This window comes from Crotalus tigris, unplaced genomic scaffold, assembly GCF_016545835.1.
Source record: "Crotalus tigris isolate CLP2741 ecotype Arizona unplaced genomic scaffold, ASM1654583v1 scf7180000017764.6130737, whole genome shotgun sequence".
Taxonomy (NCBI): domain Eukaryota; kingdom Metazoa; phylum Chordata; class Lepidosauria; order Squamata; family Viperidae; genus Crotalus; species Crotalus tigris.
The window spans coordinates 3,922,740-3,942,455 of NW_024096618.1; the positions used below are offsets into that span (position 1 = coordinate 3,922,740).

General features: G+C 36.1%; 1 protein-coding gene across 3 annotated transcripts in view; it reads left to right on the forward strand.

The window, feature by feature from the left end:
• CELSR1 (cadherin EGF LAG seven-pass G-type receptor 1) overlaps window positions 1-19,716 on the forward strand; it is a 159,026-nt gene that overhangs the window by 130,862 nt on the left and 8,448 nt on the right. For all 3 annotated transcript variants that reach the window (XM_039341273.1, XM_039341275.1, XM_039341274.1), the window contains exons 20-29: window positions 258-401; window positions 1,376-1,577; window positions 2,149-2,316; window positions 4,259-4,385; window positions 5,986-6,186; window positions 9,649-9,823; window positions 14,420-14,532; window positions 16,123-16,202; window positions 18,356-18,482; window positions 19,204-19,329. In XM_039341273.1, the coding sequence (XP_039197207.1) occupies window positions 258-401; window positions 1,376-1,577; window positions 2,149-2,316; window positions 4,259-4,385; window positions 5,986-6,186; window positions 9,649-9,823; window positions 14,420-14,532; window positions 16,123-16,202; window positions 18,356-18,482; window positions 19,204-19,329 (1,463 nt within the window). The remainder of the gene's footprint in view (window positions 1-257; window positions 402-1,375; window positions 1,578-2,148; window positions 2,317-4,258; window positions 4,386-5,985; window positions 6,187-9,648; window positions 9,824-14,419; window positions 14,533-16,122; window positions 16,203-18,355; window positions 18,483-19,203; window positions 19,330-19,716) is intronic.

Consider the following 19,716-nt stretch of genomic DNA (forward strand, 5'->3'; position numbering starts at 1 on the left):
TATGGCACCACCAAAATGGACAGGTGTGTTATATCTTCACACACTTCTTTACAGCTTTGATCCTTTCCTTTCTGAAAAAAATAATCCAATAAATATCATGAAACTTCCCCAATATCTCTATGGTTTAAAAAACTAATAAAACATTAAATTTACTAAACTATTACTTGGTTATTTAAACCAAATATAAAAGAAATGGATTATGCTATGACTTTTCTTGTTTATATTGTTTATTGCATTGTTTGTATTGTTTCTTTTAGTTATTGCTGTTGACATATTTGAAAAGTCTAATTTTACGGGAGCTAGAGTACCACATTTTAGTGCAATCAAAGAAGAGTATCCAAAAGATTTGGAATCGTCTGTTTTGTTTCCTGAAACTTTGCTCAAAACCTCTATCACAAAAGGTATGATGCTGTTTTAGAGTAGTTCTTCTCAATCTTCTACCCACCAAATCTATTGGGATTGCAGCTTTAATTCCAAGACAGTATAATTTTTGCCCAGTTGAGAATTCTAAGCATTTCAGTACAAGCATATTTAGAAATCCTGAGATTTAGAAGGTTTATGTATGTGTTTTTGGAATGGAATAATAAGAATGTTCGGATCGACTATTAAATTGTTGCTTGAGAAAGATTAACTATGACTTAGAGGAGACAAAGTTCACAACACTAATACTTGATAACAAAATATATTTTCCTAACATTTTCCTCTGCAAAATTTGATTTCATACTTAAGGATGATAAAAAAGAAAAAGAACTAAAATTGAAACTATACTGAATAGAGTAGATCCTATAGTGCACAAGTGTCAAACTCGATCGCTTCACGTGAAGTATTGTGACATATCGTGGCTTTTTTGCCTTTGTGGAGCCAGGTTGGGCATGGCCTGCACGTGATGCATCCGCCCCTTGGGCTGCCAGTTTGACACCCCTGCTGTAGTGTCTTCTTTCTCATTTTGCTCAACAGGTGCACCAAAAATCAGAGAATTTGTAATTGAAAATCAAAGTGAAACATTTATTTCATCTGTATTCTCCTTCTAGTTTCTCCCACTATCCCATAATGGTTTATAACTTCCAGGTTTTTGTTTTTATTTTTTTGAAAAAAATATTACTCTAAACTAACTAACAGAAAAAATATAGATTCAATAGCATTAACAAAATAATATAATCAAAATTAATCATTATGAGAACAATAATGTAGGAAAAGGCAACATTTTTGCAGCCACATGATGCACTTCCTTTATTATATTTTAAGCATATATAATAATACAGTTTGAAGGGACTTCAAGGACTATCATACTCAGTCGGATGGCCGCTTCACACCATGAAATTGCTCATTGCTGCTTTGTATAAATTCACACCTATAATTTGGCATCATGTTTTAGTGGGTCCTACAATAAAGCCTTCAAACTATGGAATGTTATTGAAGATGGAGGATGAGATTGTAAATAATAAAAATATACACGCCAAAAGACAACGTCGGCATCCAGAGAATTCCAGCCTACATGCTGTTGGCATGGTGATTATATATCGAACCTTGGGACATCTTCTGCCTGAGAACTATGATCCTGACCGAAGGAGTTTAAGGTAAAATTTATACTTTTAACATGCTTGAATAATAATTCTGGGTTGGGCAATTGTGATTATGTATGACAAAATCATGTATTATACATTTAATCTTATTTACTGAAAAATTAATTGCTGACATTTCTCTTGGTTGTCCTGGATGATCCTAGAAACTAACCCACAATAAAATAGATACCAGTTTGGAAAAAAAATAGAATTTATTTGTTTAAAAATTATATCTTAGAATTGGAACCTCAAGGATTCATAGGAGCAATTCAGAACTCAATTGCATTCTCATGATCTTTTGGCTCGTAGTTAAATTTGTGAACTGACACATTATGTTGAGGATATTGGGCATGTTCTGTCAGTGCTTTTAAAATTTCTGATGACTCACTAATACATAAAATCCATCACTCATTTGCTAAAACTATCAGGCAATGAATGTGCTTGCTTAAACTGTCCCTTTAGATGTCTTCACATAGAAGAGAATTCAGTATTGAGTCCTGCCTAAACCTAAAGCAATATGCTCTTCTGAAAACAATAAAATATTTTCTTGTACATCTGTAATGATACTTTTGTTCTATTTTGCCAGGTTACCCAACCGGCCCATCATTAATACTCCAGTAACCAGCGTAATCATTTATAGAGATGGAAATTCTTTGCCTAATCTACTGGACATCCCCATTAGGATTGAGCATGTTATGCTGAATACAGAGGAGAGAACAAAGCCTGTTTGTGTGTTCTGGAACCATTCAATTGCGTATGTTTTCCAATCTGCACTCTTTCGGTGGGCAGTTATTGTGGATGAGCATTTTAAGGATAATAATAATTGATCAATCAATTATGTGCCATCAGCACAATGTAGGCTCTCAGCAATCATATAGATAGATTTTCTCCATAATAATAATAATAATTTGGTCTTTTTTATGTAGACCGCATAGTATAAAAAACAGTGACAATTTCATTGGCTGTTATTGCTGATTAGGAATAAAAGCTTAGGGAACAATACTTTTAATAAAGTATTCCAGTATTCAAGCAGACAGATGGCTGTTTTAGACAAATTCACACAACATATTTATTTGAGAACGGTTTCTAGACAGAAGTTAGCTGTTTAAAAGGAAAGCAGTTCAATTTTTTGTAAAGAAAAGATTTTTTCAACATTAAGAAAACATGAACTATCAATCTTTGAAGCGTTATCAAATTGACTCAAAAACAATTCTGTTAATAATCAGTAGCCTTCTGTCACTCTATTTTTACTGTTTGCAATGAAAAACAGAAAGGATGTGATTGTGGGTATAAAAGTAATTTCACCGAACCTCTGATTTCTTTCCATTCTGTCACCCATTCCCATGTGAAGAAAGAATAGTTTATCCATCCAGGAATATATTCAGTAAAAAAGAGTGTTTATGTCAGGGGTCCCCAACCCCCGGTCCATGGACCGGTTCCAGGCCGTGGCATGCCAGCAACCAGTCTGCACAAACAAGCAAAGCCCCATCCACAGGATGCAGGCAGCACACAAATCACGCCCCCTCCAGTCCGCGGAAAAGCTTCTCTCCATGTAACCAGTCCCTGGTGCCCAAAAGGTTGGGGACCTCTGATTTATGTAACTACTATGACTGAGGACATGTTCTCATGGCCCATTAAGCATGGCAGAAAGATACTCCTGTAAGACCCTCTGTGGGAGACTAGTGGGCTTCCTTGTTCAGTTGGCTGGCCACTATAAGAACAGACTGCTGGACTAGGTGGGCCAGGGGTCTAATCCAGCAGAACACAGTTTATGTTCTTAATACCTCTTTGAATTGCAAATATAACAGTTGGATAGAGATTATCTCCACCTCCTGTTTCTATGCTTGTAGGTGGGCTCTCTTTGTTCTTTCATCAATTCTGTTGCTTTCCTCTTTAGTTCTGTGCATGCTCCCCCCTCCCAATTTTCCAGGGAATAAATGTAATCTACTGCCTTTCAGGAGACTTGACTGTTGCTGTATTCAGTATTCCATGTAGGGCTTGACAGCAGATCCAAAATTTTCTAAGAGCTGAACTTTATGTATTTTGAATTTCACTCAGGAACAGGATCAGCTAATCAAATGCTAATCAAATCAAAAAGCTTCTGTGCTTCTTTTTCAATGGATCGTGATATTATTTATTTTTGCAAAACTTGCAGCTCTTATAGATATGAGCCATCAAAATAACATCTTGGAAAATGTGGGAAACACTGCACCCATATCTTGCAACCAATGCTTGGATATCAAAATAGATACATACCAAATAATCTGAGAGATTTAAAGTAATTGATTTTATTATAGCTTTCTAACCAGGAAAAGATTCACTATTACTTAAAGATCAAAGAGATAGCTAAGTGATAATCATGGGTTACTTGCATGCTTATCCTGCCTGTGTGTAATTTTGTCATTGGTCATGATGAAGTAAAGTCGAAAGAAACAACAACGTTTGCAAACATCAACTTCAATTGCCAGACATTGCATTAATGAGCCTGCTGCTCCTGGCCATCGGTGCTGTTCTTGAGAAAGGGGGATTAATGTTGAAAGCACTGGTTTTCATAAAAGCTGCATTTAAAAAAAAAATCTGTTATGTTTTGTGAGGAGAGAGGGCAATGAGAAGTTAAGTTCCAATCCATCACTGAAACAGTTTGGACTGTCAGATAACAAATATAATTGGATTTTTCCTTCCCTTTTATTGACCAGAACTAGAGAAGCAGGAGGCTGGTCTTCCAAAGGGTGTGAACTGTTTTCTCGGCGCCAAAACCGTGTTATTTGTCAATGTAACCACATGACCAGTTTTGCAGTCCTGATGGATATTTCAAAACGTGAAGTAAGCAGTTCCCTTGTGATTATTTTGTTTGTTACAGTAATGAAACGGTGTTTGATGAGAGTAAAAAACAAGTGAGATCATTTTAAATTAGTGTTTTATTTTTACTTAAAAGCTACCTTCCAGTTTATCAAAATAGTGTGCTTTAACATGCAATACTTTGCTTCAACTACAAAGTGCTTACAGAGGAGAGGATTTATTGTTTGGTTCATTTTCTTTTGTTTTCTCACCACCATGCAATGAACATTTTTTTAGAAAAAGAATTTCTGTCATTTTTAAAAAAAAAATCAGGAAACTGGTAGTACCTTTTTTTGATTAATAAATATTATGCCCTGAGCTGCAGCCTTAGCTAGTCTGAAAAGATGCTATCAGATTCCTGATTATTGGCCACCATGAATAATACAGGAGTCCTACTACAATGTCATTTTTAATGAATTCCTGATTACCTGTATTTCTTGCCGGTTTTAAATCTGAGCCTTATTTGATATAAGGTGTCAAAAGAGCTATTTTTTTAAAAAAAAGAAAGGTTTGCTGATTATTTACTTATTTAGCAGTTTATATTTCTTCTGTTAATGACTCAAGGAAAGCAGGATACTGATTGGCCCAGGGCTTCCATGGGGAGGGGAGGGGAGGGGCAAAAAATCCAAAATGGCACCCACCTGATTAAACTCCCACCCTTTTTATGCGCATGACATACACATGAAAAGGGTGCTTCTGCCATCTTGAATCTTTTGCCTGGTCCTCACACAGATGCCCTTAGCCTTACCCCAAGACGTCAGCACCTTGCATCTCAGCCTATGGATTGCAAAGCAAAGAATGGACTCAGAACTATGCGAGTTTATTTTTTTGTATCGTGCTTTTGGTTTGCAAATTGCTCTATTGCTTAATATATTTATCCTTGCTATAAGATGACAAAATGAGTTGTTGCCATTCCCATTTCAAAGATGGAAACTTGCCAAAGTCAGACATCCTTTTCTGAGGAAATTGAGGGTGGATTTGCAGGGAAAGAAATGCTGATGTCATGATGTCTCTCGAGTGGGCACAGTTTAAAACGTCTGGTGGGGGTTCCTGCAGGAATTGAATAGTTTAACCTATGAGTTATCTGTGTGCTTTAAAAAGAAAAAAAAGTTATTCTTCTTTATACATACACTTTCAAAGACATAGATCTCTGGAAGTCTCTTCACTGTGCTTCATCTTGAGGCTTTTCTTTCTGGCATAGAATAGTCTCTTATTGATGTGGATATATTTCAGGCAGCAATAAATCAGAAATGAAAATGTAAACACCAAATAAAAGGACTGAAATCCATTTAACAGTGGTCTTCTTTCACTACAAAAACTTGTCAGTGAATTAATTCACTGCTTGACATATTCCCTGAAGTTTTTTTTTAACTAAAACATTCTTAGTAATTGACAGCCCTTCATACTGCTTAAAAGAATCTAGATTTGAGATACAACAGCATTTAGTCAAATGAATATACTAAGAAATCAATGCTGATTTAAAAAGTATACTAATAACTGAGCTCTTAGAAGGGGAATAAAGACAAATGAATATTTTTTATCTGTCTATGCCTGTAATAAACAAACTGATGGTTTTATTTTACAGAATGGTGAAGCACTTCCTCTCAGGATCATCACTTACACAACAGTTTCCATCTCTCTGGTAGCTTTGTTGCTGACCTTCATACTTCTGGTCTTGATCCGTACATTGCGGTCCAATCTGCATAGCATTCACAAAAACTTGGTAGCTGCTCTGTTCTGCTCAGAGTTAGTCTTCCTGATAGGAATCAATCAGACAGAAAATCAAGTAAGACTTAATTTCAGTGACTTTTGTCTAACATGCCTTTTCTCACATTAATATACCTCAAACAAAGAAGTATACTGTGACTCAAAGCTGTGCATACATTTCCAACTCTTCACAACTTTTAATTTTTCAATTTGTTATAGCCTTGGTGCATCTGGACAGCATCAGGTAGAGAAAGACTGGTGTGGTCAACCTACTTTTGTCAGAGAATCGATGGAATTTAGCCAGATGCAAGATACTTATTGATTGTTGCTGTGGTCTCATGCACACTTTCTTGGAGAAGGATGTCTAATAAACAAAGTGCCAGATTTGAAGAATTTATAGGCAAAGTGCTCTTCTAACCCCCCTGCTGTCACTCACAAAGCTTTGGAGAAATGGGGTGCAGCCACAGTTGGAACAAATGACAAGGAGAGGTCTCTAAATCTGCCTGATCAAGCCATTCTCTCACTCTTGTAGATCTTATAGAGTAGTGGTGGATAAAGTTAGAGGGCATGAAGGGTATAATTTTGCCTCCCAGACTGTTAGCATCACTGAAAAAGGCAAGATTTTACAAGCCGGCATGGGAGTGGAAGATCTCTGAGAGTCACACTGCTCTATTTCCACCCTTAAAATCCCCTGCTCTCCTCAAACAGCCAGAAATAAAATAAGCCATGTCAGCCCCAATAAGTAGACCAGCCCAGGAAATCAACTTAACAGGAAGGCGAAAACTACTTTTATTGAGTTAGCTATAATGGCAATCTTGAAGTCTGATTATGTTGGATCTCATCCTCCCCTTCTTCATAGTTTAGTGAGTTAGAGATGTCACATCCTGATCCACTTCCAAATTTTATCTTGTTCTGGAATTAAAAATACTTCAGGCCCGTTATTCCTGCAAATCTCTGTCAAGGTTTTATTCCTTATTCTCTACAACCCATGACACTCCTCAAGTCCCTCTAGTCTCTGATATGTGACTTGTTGCCCCAGGAGCAGGATCCAAAGAAATTAGAAGAAAAATACTGTATCAACCTAACCACATTTTCTGTTTCAGGCTTTTAATATTATTTTTTTGGGGGGGGGAATCTAATAACAAAAATGAAGGAAATATTCAGAGGACAAAGGGCACTGATATTTCCCTCACCATATTGATGCTGCTGATAGTTGGCTTGGGAATTGCTTCTGAAAACATAAATTTAAGATAAGGATGGGCATCACCCCATACCCAAATGGCAGATAGAAAACTCAGCACAGGCATTTTCTTCCATTGGCTTAAAGGCCACACAAAGCTTTACAAGGCATATAATGGCTGCACTTAAAAAATGAGTAGACCAGGACCTTGGGGGAGGGCAGAGTAGAGGTGAAGAACTGAGTTGGCTTGCTGATAAAACCTTTAACCCAACCATTCTGAGAAGACTTTGGGGACTTTATCTCAATGAAATGTATTAAACTCTTTAGCTCTACTTCTTTATATTGTACTAGCAGGCTTTGCACTTCTAAGGACTTTATGATAAGAATTTTTTTTTCAAATTAATGTCCTTTTAAATTCATCCCATACCAAATCCTTTAAATTATTCATTTAATAATTCAGAGCGTTGTTCAGAAATGTATGTCTTTTATAAGCTTGAAAACAAGAGCTAATCATGAATTAATTAACAAAAATATACTGCCACATCTTAAGCCATTTCTTAAACATTTTACTTGAGCAAGCCGGAAATCATTCAGAAAGGGTCACGCCTTGAATTGTAGTGAGATATGCTGAGTATGTCTTTCAGACAGTTTTTGAATAAGAATAATCTTAGCAGTCACACACTAATGAGCATGAAAAATCCAAGAATGTAGGAAAACACTTGACATTTCATTTCATTTTTATTAATTTTTGTAAGGCAGGGATCACATGATTGGGTGAGGTTTCAGTCATGCGTGGATGACTGAGTGACAAAATTCTTTATTTTCATTGTTGCATATCTGAAATAAGCAGTTTGCATTATTATGACCTATGCAGAGACACATGCAAAATAAATACTCAGAATTATGAGACTAAAGCCTTTACAGGGAGGGCTTAAAGTTGCCAAGTTTAGCTTTTAAATTGTGAATGTAAAACTGCCAGGTCTTTCCTGAAGTCTTGATTAAATGAACAAGTAATTTAACTTTTTTCGTAATTTAACATAGGAGAGTGAGGTTGTGTTCTGAAACAAAAAGAGGTCTTGTGGGGCCATAAGTAGACCAAAAATTACCATTTCCATTTCCTGTTAACCAGTGTACGGCCAGATAAAATCTTCAAACTGCACAATCTTAATCATGATTTCTCAATACAAGTTAGTTTTATTGACTTGTTTGACATCAGGTTGCTTTAATGCATTATAGTTAAAATTGGTCACATGTTGCCCCAGGAGTTCATAAAATGGGTTTCTTTCTTTCTTTCTTTCTTTCTTTCTTTCTTTCTTTCTTTCTTTCTTTCTTTCTTTCTTTTTTCTTTCTTTCTTTTGCAGATCTAAGGGATCTTAGAGATCGTGTTTTCCAAAATTATGAATGTACAGATGATTATAAGTTGCTATAAATCAGGGGTCCCCAGCCTCTGGGCCATGGACTGGTATTGGTCCAGGGTGTGTTGGGAACTGGGCCTCACAAGCAGTGGGCAAGCAAGCGAAGCTTTATCTGTACATTTGTGAGATCTATTTCAGGATACTGCTTATAAGCACTACATGCTTAGAGCTCGAAGCATTGTTAGAGACCCCACACACCCACGTCATAGTCTGTTTCTGTTGCTCCCCTCTAGGAGGAGGTTTCAAAGTATTTATAGCAGAACTACAAGATTCTGTAACAGCTTTGTTCCTTATGTCATCCATCTTGTAAATTCGCAGGATTCTCTTTTTTTACCATGTATATGTATAGATTTGAACTAGACATGTTTCTTTGTGTCACATATGTGTATGTATGTGGGTATATGCATAATGGAATTTTTTTGAGAGCTGAAGGCAACGAAATTTCATTTTAATGTTTGCTGATTAGTGTACATTTAAAGTGACAATAAAGTTTTTATTCTATTCTATCTAGGTTATGTGTGAAATCATTCCCCCCCCCCCCGTCCATTGAAAAATTGTCTTCCACAAAACCGATCCCTGGTGCCAGAAATGTTGGGGATCACTGCTATAAATTAAGAGAAAATATGTTTCTAGAGAACAACAACATAGGATGATGATTCTCCTAACTTTTCTTTGGAGACTCAGAAACATCTGACTAGACTTGTTTAAAATGAGATGCTGGACCATGTGAACATTTGATCTAGTGTAGGATGACTTAGTATCACAGAAGATAGTATAGCTGTCAGAAAAAAGGGGTCAGTTGTCATGCACAAAACAGTAAATATTTGGATTGCAACTTTTATGAATGTTCACTTCTTACATATAACCAAACATTAATAATTATGTTAAAAAGTATGGTGGCTTGGTAGAGGCAGTTCTAATTGATCTGGATTCTTTCTTTTTCTAGTTTGTGTGCACGGTAATAGCCATTCTTTTGCATTACTTCTACATGAGCACATTTGCTTGGATGTTTGTTGAGCAGCTTCATATTTACCGCATGCTGACTGAAGTGAGAAACATCAATTTTGGGCACATGAGGTTCTATTACGTTATGGGCTGGGGGATTCCTGCCATTATAACAGGTAAGAAAGGGACATACTTGGCCTATGAACTTTGGTTTATTCTTATGACTGCCATAACGTCCTCCCAGAATTTCTTGGTAACTGGAAATTGGGGAAAGTTTTATATTGTTGTTGTTAGTTGTGAAGTTGGCAGACATTTAAAAGGTTTCTACTTGAAGTTGTGAAAATACTACCTTAAGTTAGAGAAAATTGAAAAATATACAAAATTAATATTCTGGTTTTAAATGCTGCTTACTTTTTGGCAGCAAAAAAAAATCGCCATTCCCATCAGATGTACATTAAACTAGAAGTTAAACATAGTGACTTAAAAAAATATTTGAATGACTTCTAAGAGAAAATATTTAAACATGATGATCCAAAGATATTCTGAATAAATGCAGTGTCTCAAATGAATGAAAATATATTCAGTATCAGATCTAAAGTATTTTCCATCACAGTTGTATGTTCTAATTGCTGGTAAGCGATGATGTCACTTTTGGAAGTGACATGGTATGACTGTAAGAGATTCAAGTAACGTCTGAAGGATCATACCCTGCTATTTGCATCAGAGAGTAATTCCCCAGCAACTCAATTTTTGCAGTCTTAAATATTGCAGCCTAATAATCAAGACTGTCTTACAAACATTATTAAACAATACAGCGGATTGTAAACAGGACCATTCCATCAGTCCTGGACTAAATAAATGCTGGCTGAAATGATGAACAGCAAATAGAAGCTCACAAACTTTGGGAACGGCTGTGAGAAGATGATGGACTAGAAAAAATAGTTACGTTTGCAAGGTTGAAGAAAGTACAGTAGAAGGAGGGAAAACTGCAGATAACAGTAGATGGAGAGCATCAAGGAGATTACTCAAATAACTGAGGAAGAACTATGTGATGGTGAACATTTGTCCAGATAGTCACTAAGTTGATCCCAGCTTGATGAGACTTGCTAAATTAAAAAAGTGAAAGCAAAAAATGCAAACCATAATTCCTTGATCATTGTACCCAATCTTCTGTTGTATTTTCATCCATTTACGTTGCATAGAAGTATTCTTTCTATTACACTCTATGCAGAGAAAGAATGAAGGATTCTTCATCGTATTTTACATAGTGAGAAATAGTAATAATTGTACAGTATGTCATGAAAGTTTTTTTTCCTTGAAATTATAGTTGAAAGATAGCAGAACAGGAACTTATCAGCTTTTCACATCTAATACATCTGCATATTAAAAAAGGATTATAATTGTTTGCTTAGGAATTAGAACTTGGTTTGCTTCACTCTATATGTTTGGTTGTATAATATTTAATAGTTTGAAACAGAATATCAATTATAAATAACATGCAGGATTATAGCATGGCATGGCATGGAATGAGATACAAGGTAAGATCATGTGCTCCCGGCATGATATTGAGAGAAGGACTATTAATATTCTTGAAAATTGTTCTCTTTTTGTAGCTGACATGCTAGAAAAACATTTGAGAGGATATAGATTTCTCTCCACCAATTTTCATACTTTATAATATTTGGTTGCTTTATAATATTTTCAACAACAAAAGCAACTAAAATCTTCAGCAATCTGCAACAACTAAGAATGAGAAAATGCAGTTTTTTCAAAGATGAAAAAGTTCCATGATAAAACAAGTAGCATTTTACGCAGAATAAACTGGATGAATGAAGCATTCAAGCATTTTTTAATAGTTTATTATAAGACAGATAAAGGAGAAAAAGAAGAAAATGTTGGAAGACTTTTATGTCTTTTTTTCTAAGTATCCTCCAGCATGTTTTAAGTGGCTCAGGCAATGGGAACACATGCTAGTGAGTCTATAGTAATTTCTAAGCAGTTTTGTTTCTCTGTAGATGGATTCCTTTAGAAAAGTAACTTTTTTTAAAAAAAAAAAAAAAAGCACATATTAAGTTTTCCCATTACAGGTAGTCCTTGACTTACAACAGTTTGTTTAGTGACCGTTCAAAGTTACAACGGCACTGGAAAAAGTAATTTATGACCAGTTTTCACATTTAACTTATGTCACAAAATTCAGACACTTGGTAATTGACTCATATTTATGACGGTTGCAGTATCGTAGGGTGACATGATCCCCTTGTTTGACTTTCTGACAAGCAAAGCCAGTGGGGAAGCCAGATTCACAACAGTTTGTCTAATTTAACAACAAGTGTAATTCACTTAAAAAGTGTGGCAAGGAAGGTCATAAAATGGGACAAACTCACTTAACAAATGTTTCATTTAGCAACAGAAATTTTGGGTCGATTGTGTCATAAGCCAAAGACTACCTGTACCTTCATTATGGTTTTAACAGTGGTTATTTGTTCACATAAATTTCTGGAACGATTTACTTCTTTTCGTTATATAAACATCTTTATATAGTTTCACAAGCTTTTGAGATTTTTCAGAGTTAAAGCTTATATCCATCTGTTTTGCAACATTGACCCAGATTTAACATAGAATATAAACATATGAAAGTACAAGAACTACAAGTGCCTTATTCTGTGAGCAGGTTCATTCCATTTGTATTGGCCATCTAAAAGTTTCAAATAAAAAATATTCTGTGATGCTCTAAGGTATTGTGTAAAGAAGCAGATTGCCTGTGTGATGTGTATGAAAAGGTTCTTTAGCTACTAAATGCTTCTTAAAGCAGAGCAATATTAAGAACAGATGCGTGTGGCATTGCAAATACATGTATGGGTAGCTATGGATATAAATTTAGAATAGCATAGCATAGCATAGAATAGCATAGCATAGCATAGAATAGAATAGAATAGAATAGAATAGAATAGAATAGAATAGAATAGAATAGAATAGAATAGAGCTGGAAGGGACCTTGGAGGTCTTCTAGTCCAGCCCCCTGCTCTCCTTGGCAATATTTGGCATACTAATTAGTTATACTATACAGGTAGTCCTCGACTTACGACCAAAGTTTATGTTGTTAGGTGAGACATTTTTAAAGTGAATTTTGCCTCATTTTATGACATTTCTTGCCACCATTAAGTGAATCACTGAAATTGTTAAGTTAGTAACCTGGCTCTTAAATGAATCTGACTTCCCCATTGACTTGGCTTGTCAGATGGTCACAAAAGGTGATCCTGGGACACCGCAACTGTCATAAGTATGAATTTAGATCATGTGATCATGGCGATGCTGCAAAAGGCGTAACGGTGAAAAATGGTCATAAGTCACTTTATTCAGGGCCATTGTAACTTTGAATGGTCTCTAAATGAACTGTTGTAAGTCGAGGACTACCTGTATACACTCTTCTATCAACAGGGTAGGCTGCTCTGATGCCCAAAATAGTCAAAAATCTTGTAATAGATTGCAGAGTAACTCAGTATTTGAATGCTAGTGACTAAGGGAGATGCGAACTATCAAATCTGGAGGGTAATTGGCTAGAGAAAGTTGGCATGGAGTTTTTTGTGATGGCTGGCAAGCTTAGAACATCATCAAGGGTGAGAATATGAAAGCTCAAAGGATAGAGATATGTGCTTGGTGGGAGTGGGGTTTAAAATTCTTGCAGTAAGTATATAGAACATAGTAAGTACCGAGAAAGCTATTTTCCAAGGCTCCTGAAGGCAGGACAAGAAGCAACAGATGGAAACTAATCAAGGAGAGAAGCAACCTAGAATTAAGGAGAAACCTCCTGACAGTTAGAACAATTAACCAGTGGAACAACTTGCCTCCAGAGGTGGTGAATGCTCCAACACTGGAAGTTTTTAAGAAGAGACTGGACAGCCATTTGTCTGAAATAGTATAGGGTTTCCTGCCTGAGCAGGGGGTTGGACCAGATGACCTCCAAGGTCCCTTCCAACATCATCATCATCATCATCATTATTATTATTATTATTATTAACTAAGGAAAAATTCCTGACAGTGAGAACAATTAACTTGGGCTCTCCATCCACTAGAAGCAGTGGTGGCGAACCTATGGCACAGTTGCCAGAGGCGGCACTCAGAGCCCTCTCTGTGGGCACGCATGCTGTCGCCCCAGTCCTAGGCCTTCAGCTGAGTTTTATAAAACCTTTTTGCTTTAGGCCTCCGCTGCCGTATACAAAAAAAAAAAAAAAAGGTTCAATCAGTCAATTTCAACTTCTTGAGGAAAAAAAAGATCTTGCAAAGTTGGAATTGATTGATTGAAATTTTTAGTCCCACCCAGTCTGTCGTTACCACTGCAGCCACACCCATCCAATGGGCCAAGCCCACCCGGCACTCAACGATGCATAAGTGGGTTTTGGGTTGCAGTTTGGGCACTCAGTCTCTAAAAGGTTCATGTAGAGGTTTATTAATGGACAGCCATTAATCCAGAATTAATCCTGCTCGAGCAGGGGGTTGGACTAGAAGACCTCCAAGATCTCGTCCAACTCTATTATTCCATCATACCTTTCCTAAAGTGTTGATTTCATACTTGAGGGTTGAAACACATCTCATTTTAATTCAATAAAAATTAAATGGCATAGACAGAGGTTTGCTTCTGCCAAAAAAACAGCAAAAATAAGGAATCCTCTTGCTCTTCTTAGATATTTTTTTAAAAATACTTCTTAAGGTGAATTAATGCTTCAAAGGACTCCATACACTGAGTTTCTCTCTGTTTTTGTATTGCAATACAGGTCTTGCTGTTGGTTTAGATCCTCAGGGATATGGAAACCAAGATTTTTGTTGGCTTTCTATTTATGACACCCTGATTTGGAGCTTTGCTGGTCCCATTGTAATAGTTGTGGCCGTAAGTATTGTTGATTCTGCAGTGGTGTAGCCCTCTAATAGAACAAGGTAACTGATAGCATAGAGAGAATGAACAACTGAGTGTGAGCGAACCCTCTCTTTAGATTCTTATACAAAATATAAATAAGAATTTATATCTAACAGCGGTATAAAATGTCTCAACAGCAATTTGTTTAAGTGATTGATTGATTAGGTGCCATCAAGTAGTTTTCAACTCTTAGTAGCCGCATAGATAGATTTTCTTCATGAAGATCTGTCCCTAATCTTGTCTTTCAGGTTTTCTAATAGTGTGCTTATTGGTACTGTAACTGAGTCCACCCACCTTGCCAGCAGCAATGTGATTAATGACAAATTTCCTTTATTTCCCCAAACATTACTATTGTTTGTTAAAAGACAGGTCTTCTTTGAGTTGAATTATGTGCATGTCTTTTACTGACAAGAATATAAATGTGATTTTAAATATAGTGAAACCTGAAGGTTATACAATCCTTAAATTTGAAATATGGCCACCTTTCTCTACATAAAATTTTAATATTTTGACATATTTAAGAGCTATGCACCCTCCTTTTGAAGTTTCTTTTCCCTGGTCTCACTGAAGGGAAATTAAAACTTTTAAAAACTCTAAGCTTTTGAAGTTTAAAAAGTATTGGGTTAAAAAAAAGGTTTTCCCTAGAGTTATAACTAATGAATCTCTCCAAAAATTCATTAGGCTGCAGAGCAGACAGCCCAAATAAGTTAAAACCACGCTGGATGAGCTGTATATAAATGTCTTAAAACAAGAGGGTTGTACATGTTTCCTTTTTATTTGATTTATACCCATCTTTGTACGCTGGTAAATACTCAAAATTTAAAAAGAGAACTATAAAAAGTTAAATCCTCATACTACAATTAACAATAAAAGTGATAACATCATTCATTACCAAAAACCTGATGGAAGAAACACATGGGTGTTCCATCACTGGAGATGTTTAAGTTTGGACAGCCATTTGTCTGAAATTGTATAGGGTCTCCTGCCAGAACAGTCCCTTCGGTCTCCGTTATTCTGCATTCTGATAGTGGGGGGTGTCTTCAAAAGGGTCTCTCACCTCTAAATTTTATCAGTCAGACAGGATTGAAACAAGAGAGGTGGCCCTACAGATGGTTAGACCCTCAGGCATTTAAGGCTTTAATGATCAATACACTGTATGCCCATAAGCTTACTTTAGTACTACACAGTTCTTTAGCTCATTATCGATATAGTTTTTCTCATTTGTCTTTCTAACAATTTCCATCCCATTCCTTATGTTTTCAGAGGGTTTTCCATGTATATTTTTTCTTGCTGCTTAAATACTTTATACATTCTGTTTGTTGCTGTTATATTATTCTGTTACTGTTTGGGGGTTTATATTTTGTGCTCTGTGGTAATACTTTTTATTGTTAGTTTAGTTGAGCTACTTAGAACTCTGTGGAGGGATAATATAAATACAAATATAAGTACAAAAAGATTCCCAGTAGTGTAATTCTTTTTTTTTTGTTCACGCCTCCACACATACACAGTGTACCCATAAAATAGAAAATGCTGTTCTGACTTTTGTGTGTTTTTCTCTTCAAGATCAACATTGTAATCTTCGTCTTAGCAGTGAAAGCATCATGTAAACGAAGGCAGCGTTCACTGGAGAAAACTGGTATCATGTAAGTTTATAATTTGGGTAGAAAGGAAATTATCTTGAACAGAGATAATGTGACATATTTGTTAAGAGAATAATTCTTAGCGGTTTATTGAGACTTAAGAAGATGGTATCAAGACTGGAGGATCTCTATTTGTGTGCCATTTAATCTCATTTGCATTACTTCCTTCACATCTCATTTCTACATTCCAGTTTTTGTTATTTTATTTGTTATTTATTTTGTTATTTTATTCATAAAATAGTTTTTTGCATAATAGAATTATAGTGATCTGCTTGCTAAAACATCTGTGAAAGATATAAAGAATAAGGATTACTTTAGACCCGAACTTCCCTTTCCCTTAGATAGTATGTATTCTCAATTTTGAAATTCATTTTAAATAATTCTGAGATCAAATCAGCACTTTTTAAAAAAAAAATCATATCCAAATTTTTCTGCAGAAAGTATTCACAGAAAACTACACTCCAATACCTCCCTGCAGTAGATTATTTTGTAGAGTCTTAATAGGATTTTGGGACTGAAGGAACAGCCAGATTCTGTTGGATAAAGATACCAATATACACAAGTAGCTCTTTGTTTGATATTTTAGATCTTCTTTCTGATGGCATCAGTATACTTCTTTCTCATTTATTCTGAAGATTTTACCAATTTTAACCAACTTAGGATACGTCCTCAGACACTGTACAAAGAAGTTGCCTTCTGCTAAGTTCCATTTTACTTTCCACTGAACTGAGTTCATATAGACCACTCCAGCTTTCCAGCAGGAGTTTTCCTAGTTCAATCTGGACTTTCCAGAGATTAAATCTGGAACTTTCTAAGCCCGAGGCTGAAGTTTTATCATATTACTACAGCCCCTTTCTCAATATATATCAATAGCTGGAGAAATAATTAGTGGTACCATACAACTAAGGTTATTCTGTCGTTCTTTACTTTTAGCTAACATATTGCTGTTATCTTACGATGCAGTAAGAAGTCGAAGGAGGCAACTTACTTTGTTCTTGAAAGATTATTGCAAGTCTCTGAATTCAATTAGAAAGGCAGTGCTGATGTGCCCAATATGTCTGTAAAAAGCATTAAGGCAGAGTTACCCAACATTTCCGGTTTTGCAAACCAGCGGGGGGGGGGGGGAGAGTGGATGGTTGTGCACGAGTAGCTGGCAAGCATGTATGTGCAGCTGTAGATCTATTTGTGTGACCGGTGTGCACACATACTCACTGCTCAAGCAAATGGAGCATGCGTGCAAGCCAGTGGTGGGATTCAAATATGTGAACAACCAATTCTCTGTGTGGATGCTGCTTCCGGAAGTCCATTCTCGGCCTGGGCAACAAAAAATTACTACTGGGTCTGCTGAAGTGGTGCAAACTGGCTGAATCCCACCACTGGTGCATGTGCTTGCTCACTGCTCACGCAAGTGGGGATGTCGTGCTCTCGCTCACTGTTTCCACAGCCCAGTTGCAAACACGTCGCAGGTCACTAGTAGGCCAAGGCCCAGAGGTTGGGACCCTTCATTTAAGGCATTGCTTTGCAATGAACCCCTAAAACTATTGAGAGCAAAATGTGTCCTCCAAAAGAGTCATGGTTACTTCAAAGTTTTTTGCAGGTTGTCTCTTCGCATTTGTGCAAACACACTGGAAGTATCTTTGCCTGCACATGTTTACACAGTCAATTTCAAAACAGAAAATCCAAATCTTAATAGGTCTGCCTCATCGTTTCAAGAAGGGATGCTGTGAAGTATTGTTTTTAATGCTTTGCTCAAGCCTAGTGCCTTATATAGTACATATTGCTGTCCATCAGGAGGAAGACACCATGTGAATGGATGTGGGTTAGTAGATTCATGCAACCTGGTAAGGAAAGACCTGGTTACCATGTGATATAATCGGCACTGGTACTTACAACTGCTTAAGAGGTTATTATTTAGAAGTCACAGTTCAGTTACTGACACCTGTTTGGACAAGACTGAACAAGGTTTATGTGCTGCAAAAAAAACCCCAAAACTAGGCCAATTTTGAGTAGAGTAAAAAAATTTTTGTTTCTACATTTTAGTCAGGGATATTCCAGAATGCTTTGTTTCCCAGGATGGATCGGAAACAGAAATCTATATAGGAGGCAGCTATATTTCATGCCTTAAAACAATTACCTTAATTGTGCTTTTTATCTAGCTCTGTACTGAGGACTGCCTTCTTCCTTCTCCTGTTGGTCAGTGCAACTTGGTTACTGGGTCTGATGGCAGTAAATAGTGACATAATGACCTTTCACTACTTGTTTGCTATCTTTAGCTGCTTACAGGTAGGTTATATCATTTGGTTTTAGCAGCAAGCTTTTTGATCTCTTTCAAGGGCCTTGATAATTTATTTGTTGGAGCAGACTTTGTTTTTTTTAAGATGAGCTCACCATGAAAATGTCAAATCAAAATGACTTTCATTTTACTTTATTCAGTGGAAAGCAGGAAATTTTATCGAGACAGCCTCCATAAATGAGTTGCCTTCTTTAAAATGCACAGCTGTTTCAGAATAATGAAGGAATAGTTTTGATGCCTGATTTTGCTCTAATGTTTCTCCAATTTTTAATGAACAAAACAAGTCGGTGTTATTTTCTTAGCAAAAGTACAGAACTGGTTTGCCATTATCTTCTTTTAGGTTATTTTTTCAGCTTTCCACTATAGAAGTCACCCATTAACTTGCTTTTACTATACTAACTCCAGAGTCATAAAACACATGGCTCTAAAAGCTAGTCACTATGAGAAAGATGCTACTGCATTCACACCTTTAAGTCTTTTTCATGTTTTCCTTTTTTTTTCCTTTTTAAGTTTTGCCTAGGTTTGTCCTTTTATGCAGCTACATTTCCTATAATAAAATCATACTTTGCATGTTGGTTTCTTAGTATATGTTATATACTATCATAATGTCTTCATGAAACATCTTTACAAAATTATCATCTAATCACTTTGTTTATCTTTATAAAACAATTACATATTATTTTATTCTTCTCCTCCCTCATAACAATCTAGGGCCTGGTCATCTTTTTTTTCCACTGTATATTCAACAAGGAAGTGAGGAAGCATTTGAAGAATACATTCAATGGAAAAAAGTCGTTTCCAGATGACTCCACAACAACTAGAGCCACCCTGTTAACTGTGAGAAATTACTTTGCATAGACATTTCCCTTAAAATTGATTGGTTTGGAATTCTCTTTTATATATTTCTTTTTCTCCCTCTAAAATCATTCAGCTTTGATAATTCAGTTTGAGACTCAGATATTTTTAATTGAAATAATTGAAAATATTTGTAGCTCAGGTTTTAATGTTGGCAGTGGTTTGATCTCCAAGCTTGTTTCAATATAGTTTCTGAACATTTCATTACCAAACTAGGTAACATCATCATCAGGATTTTCTTGTCCTGTTCACCTTAGCTTATAAGGAGCCAGTGTGGTCAGTTGGTCATGCAATTAGTTGTTTGTTTGAAGCTATATTTAAATTCTGAGCAGCTGATTGGTTCTCTTGTTGATTGGCAGTTCAAATGGT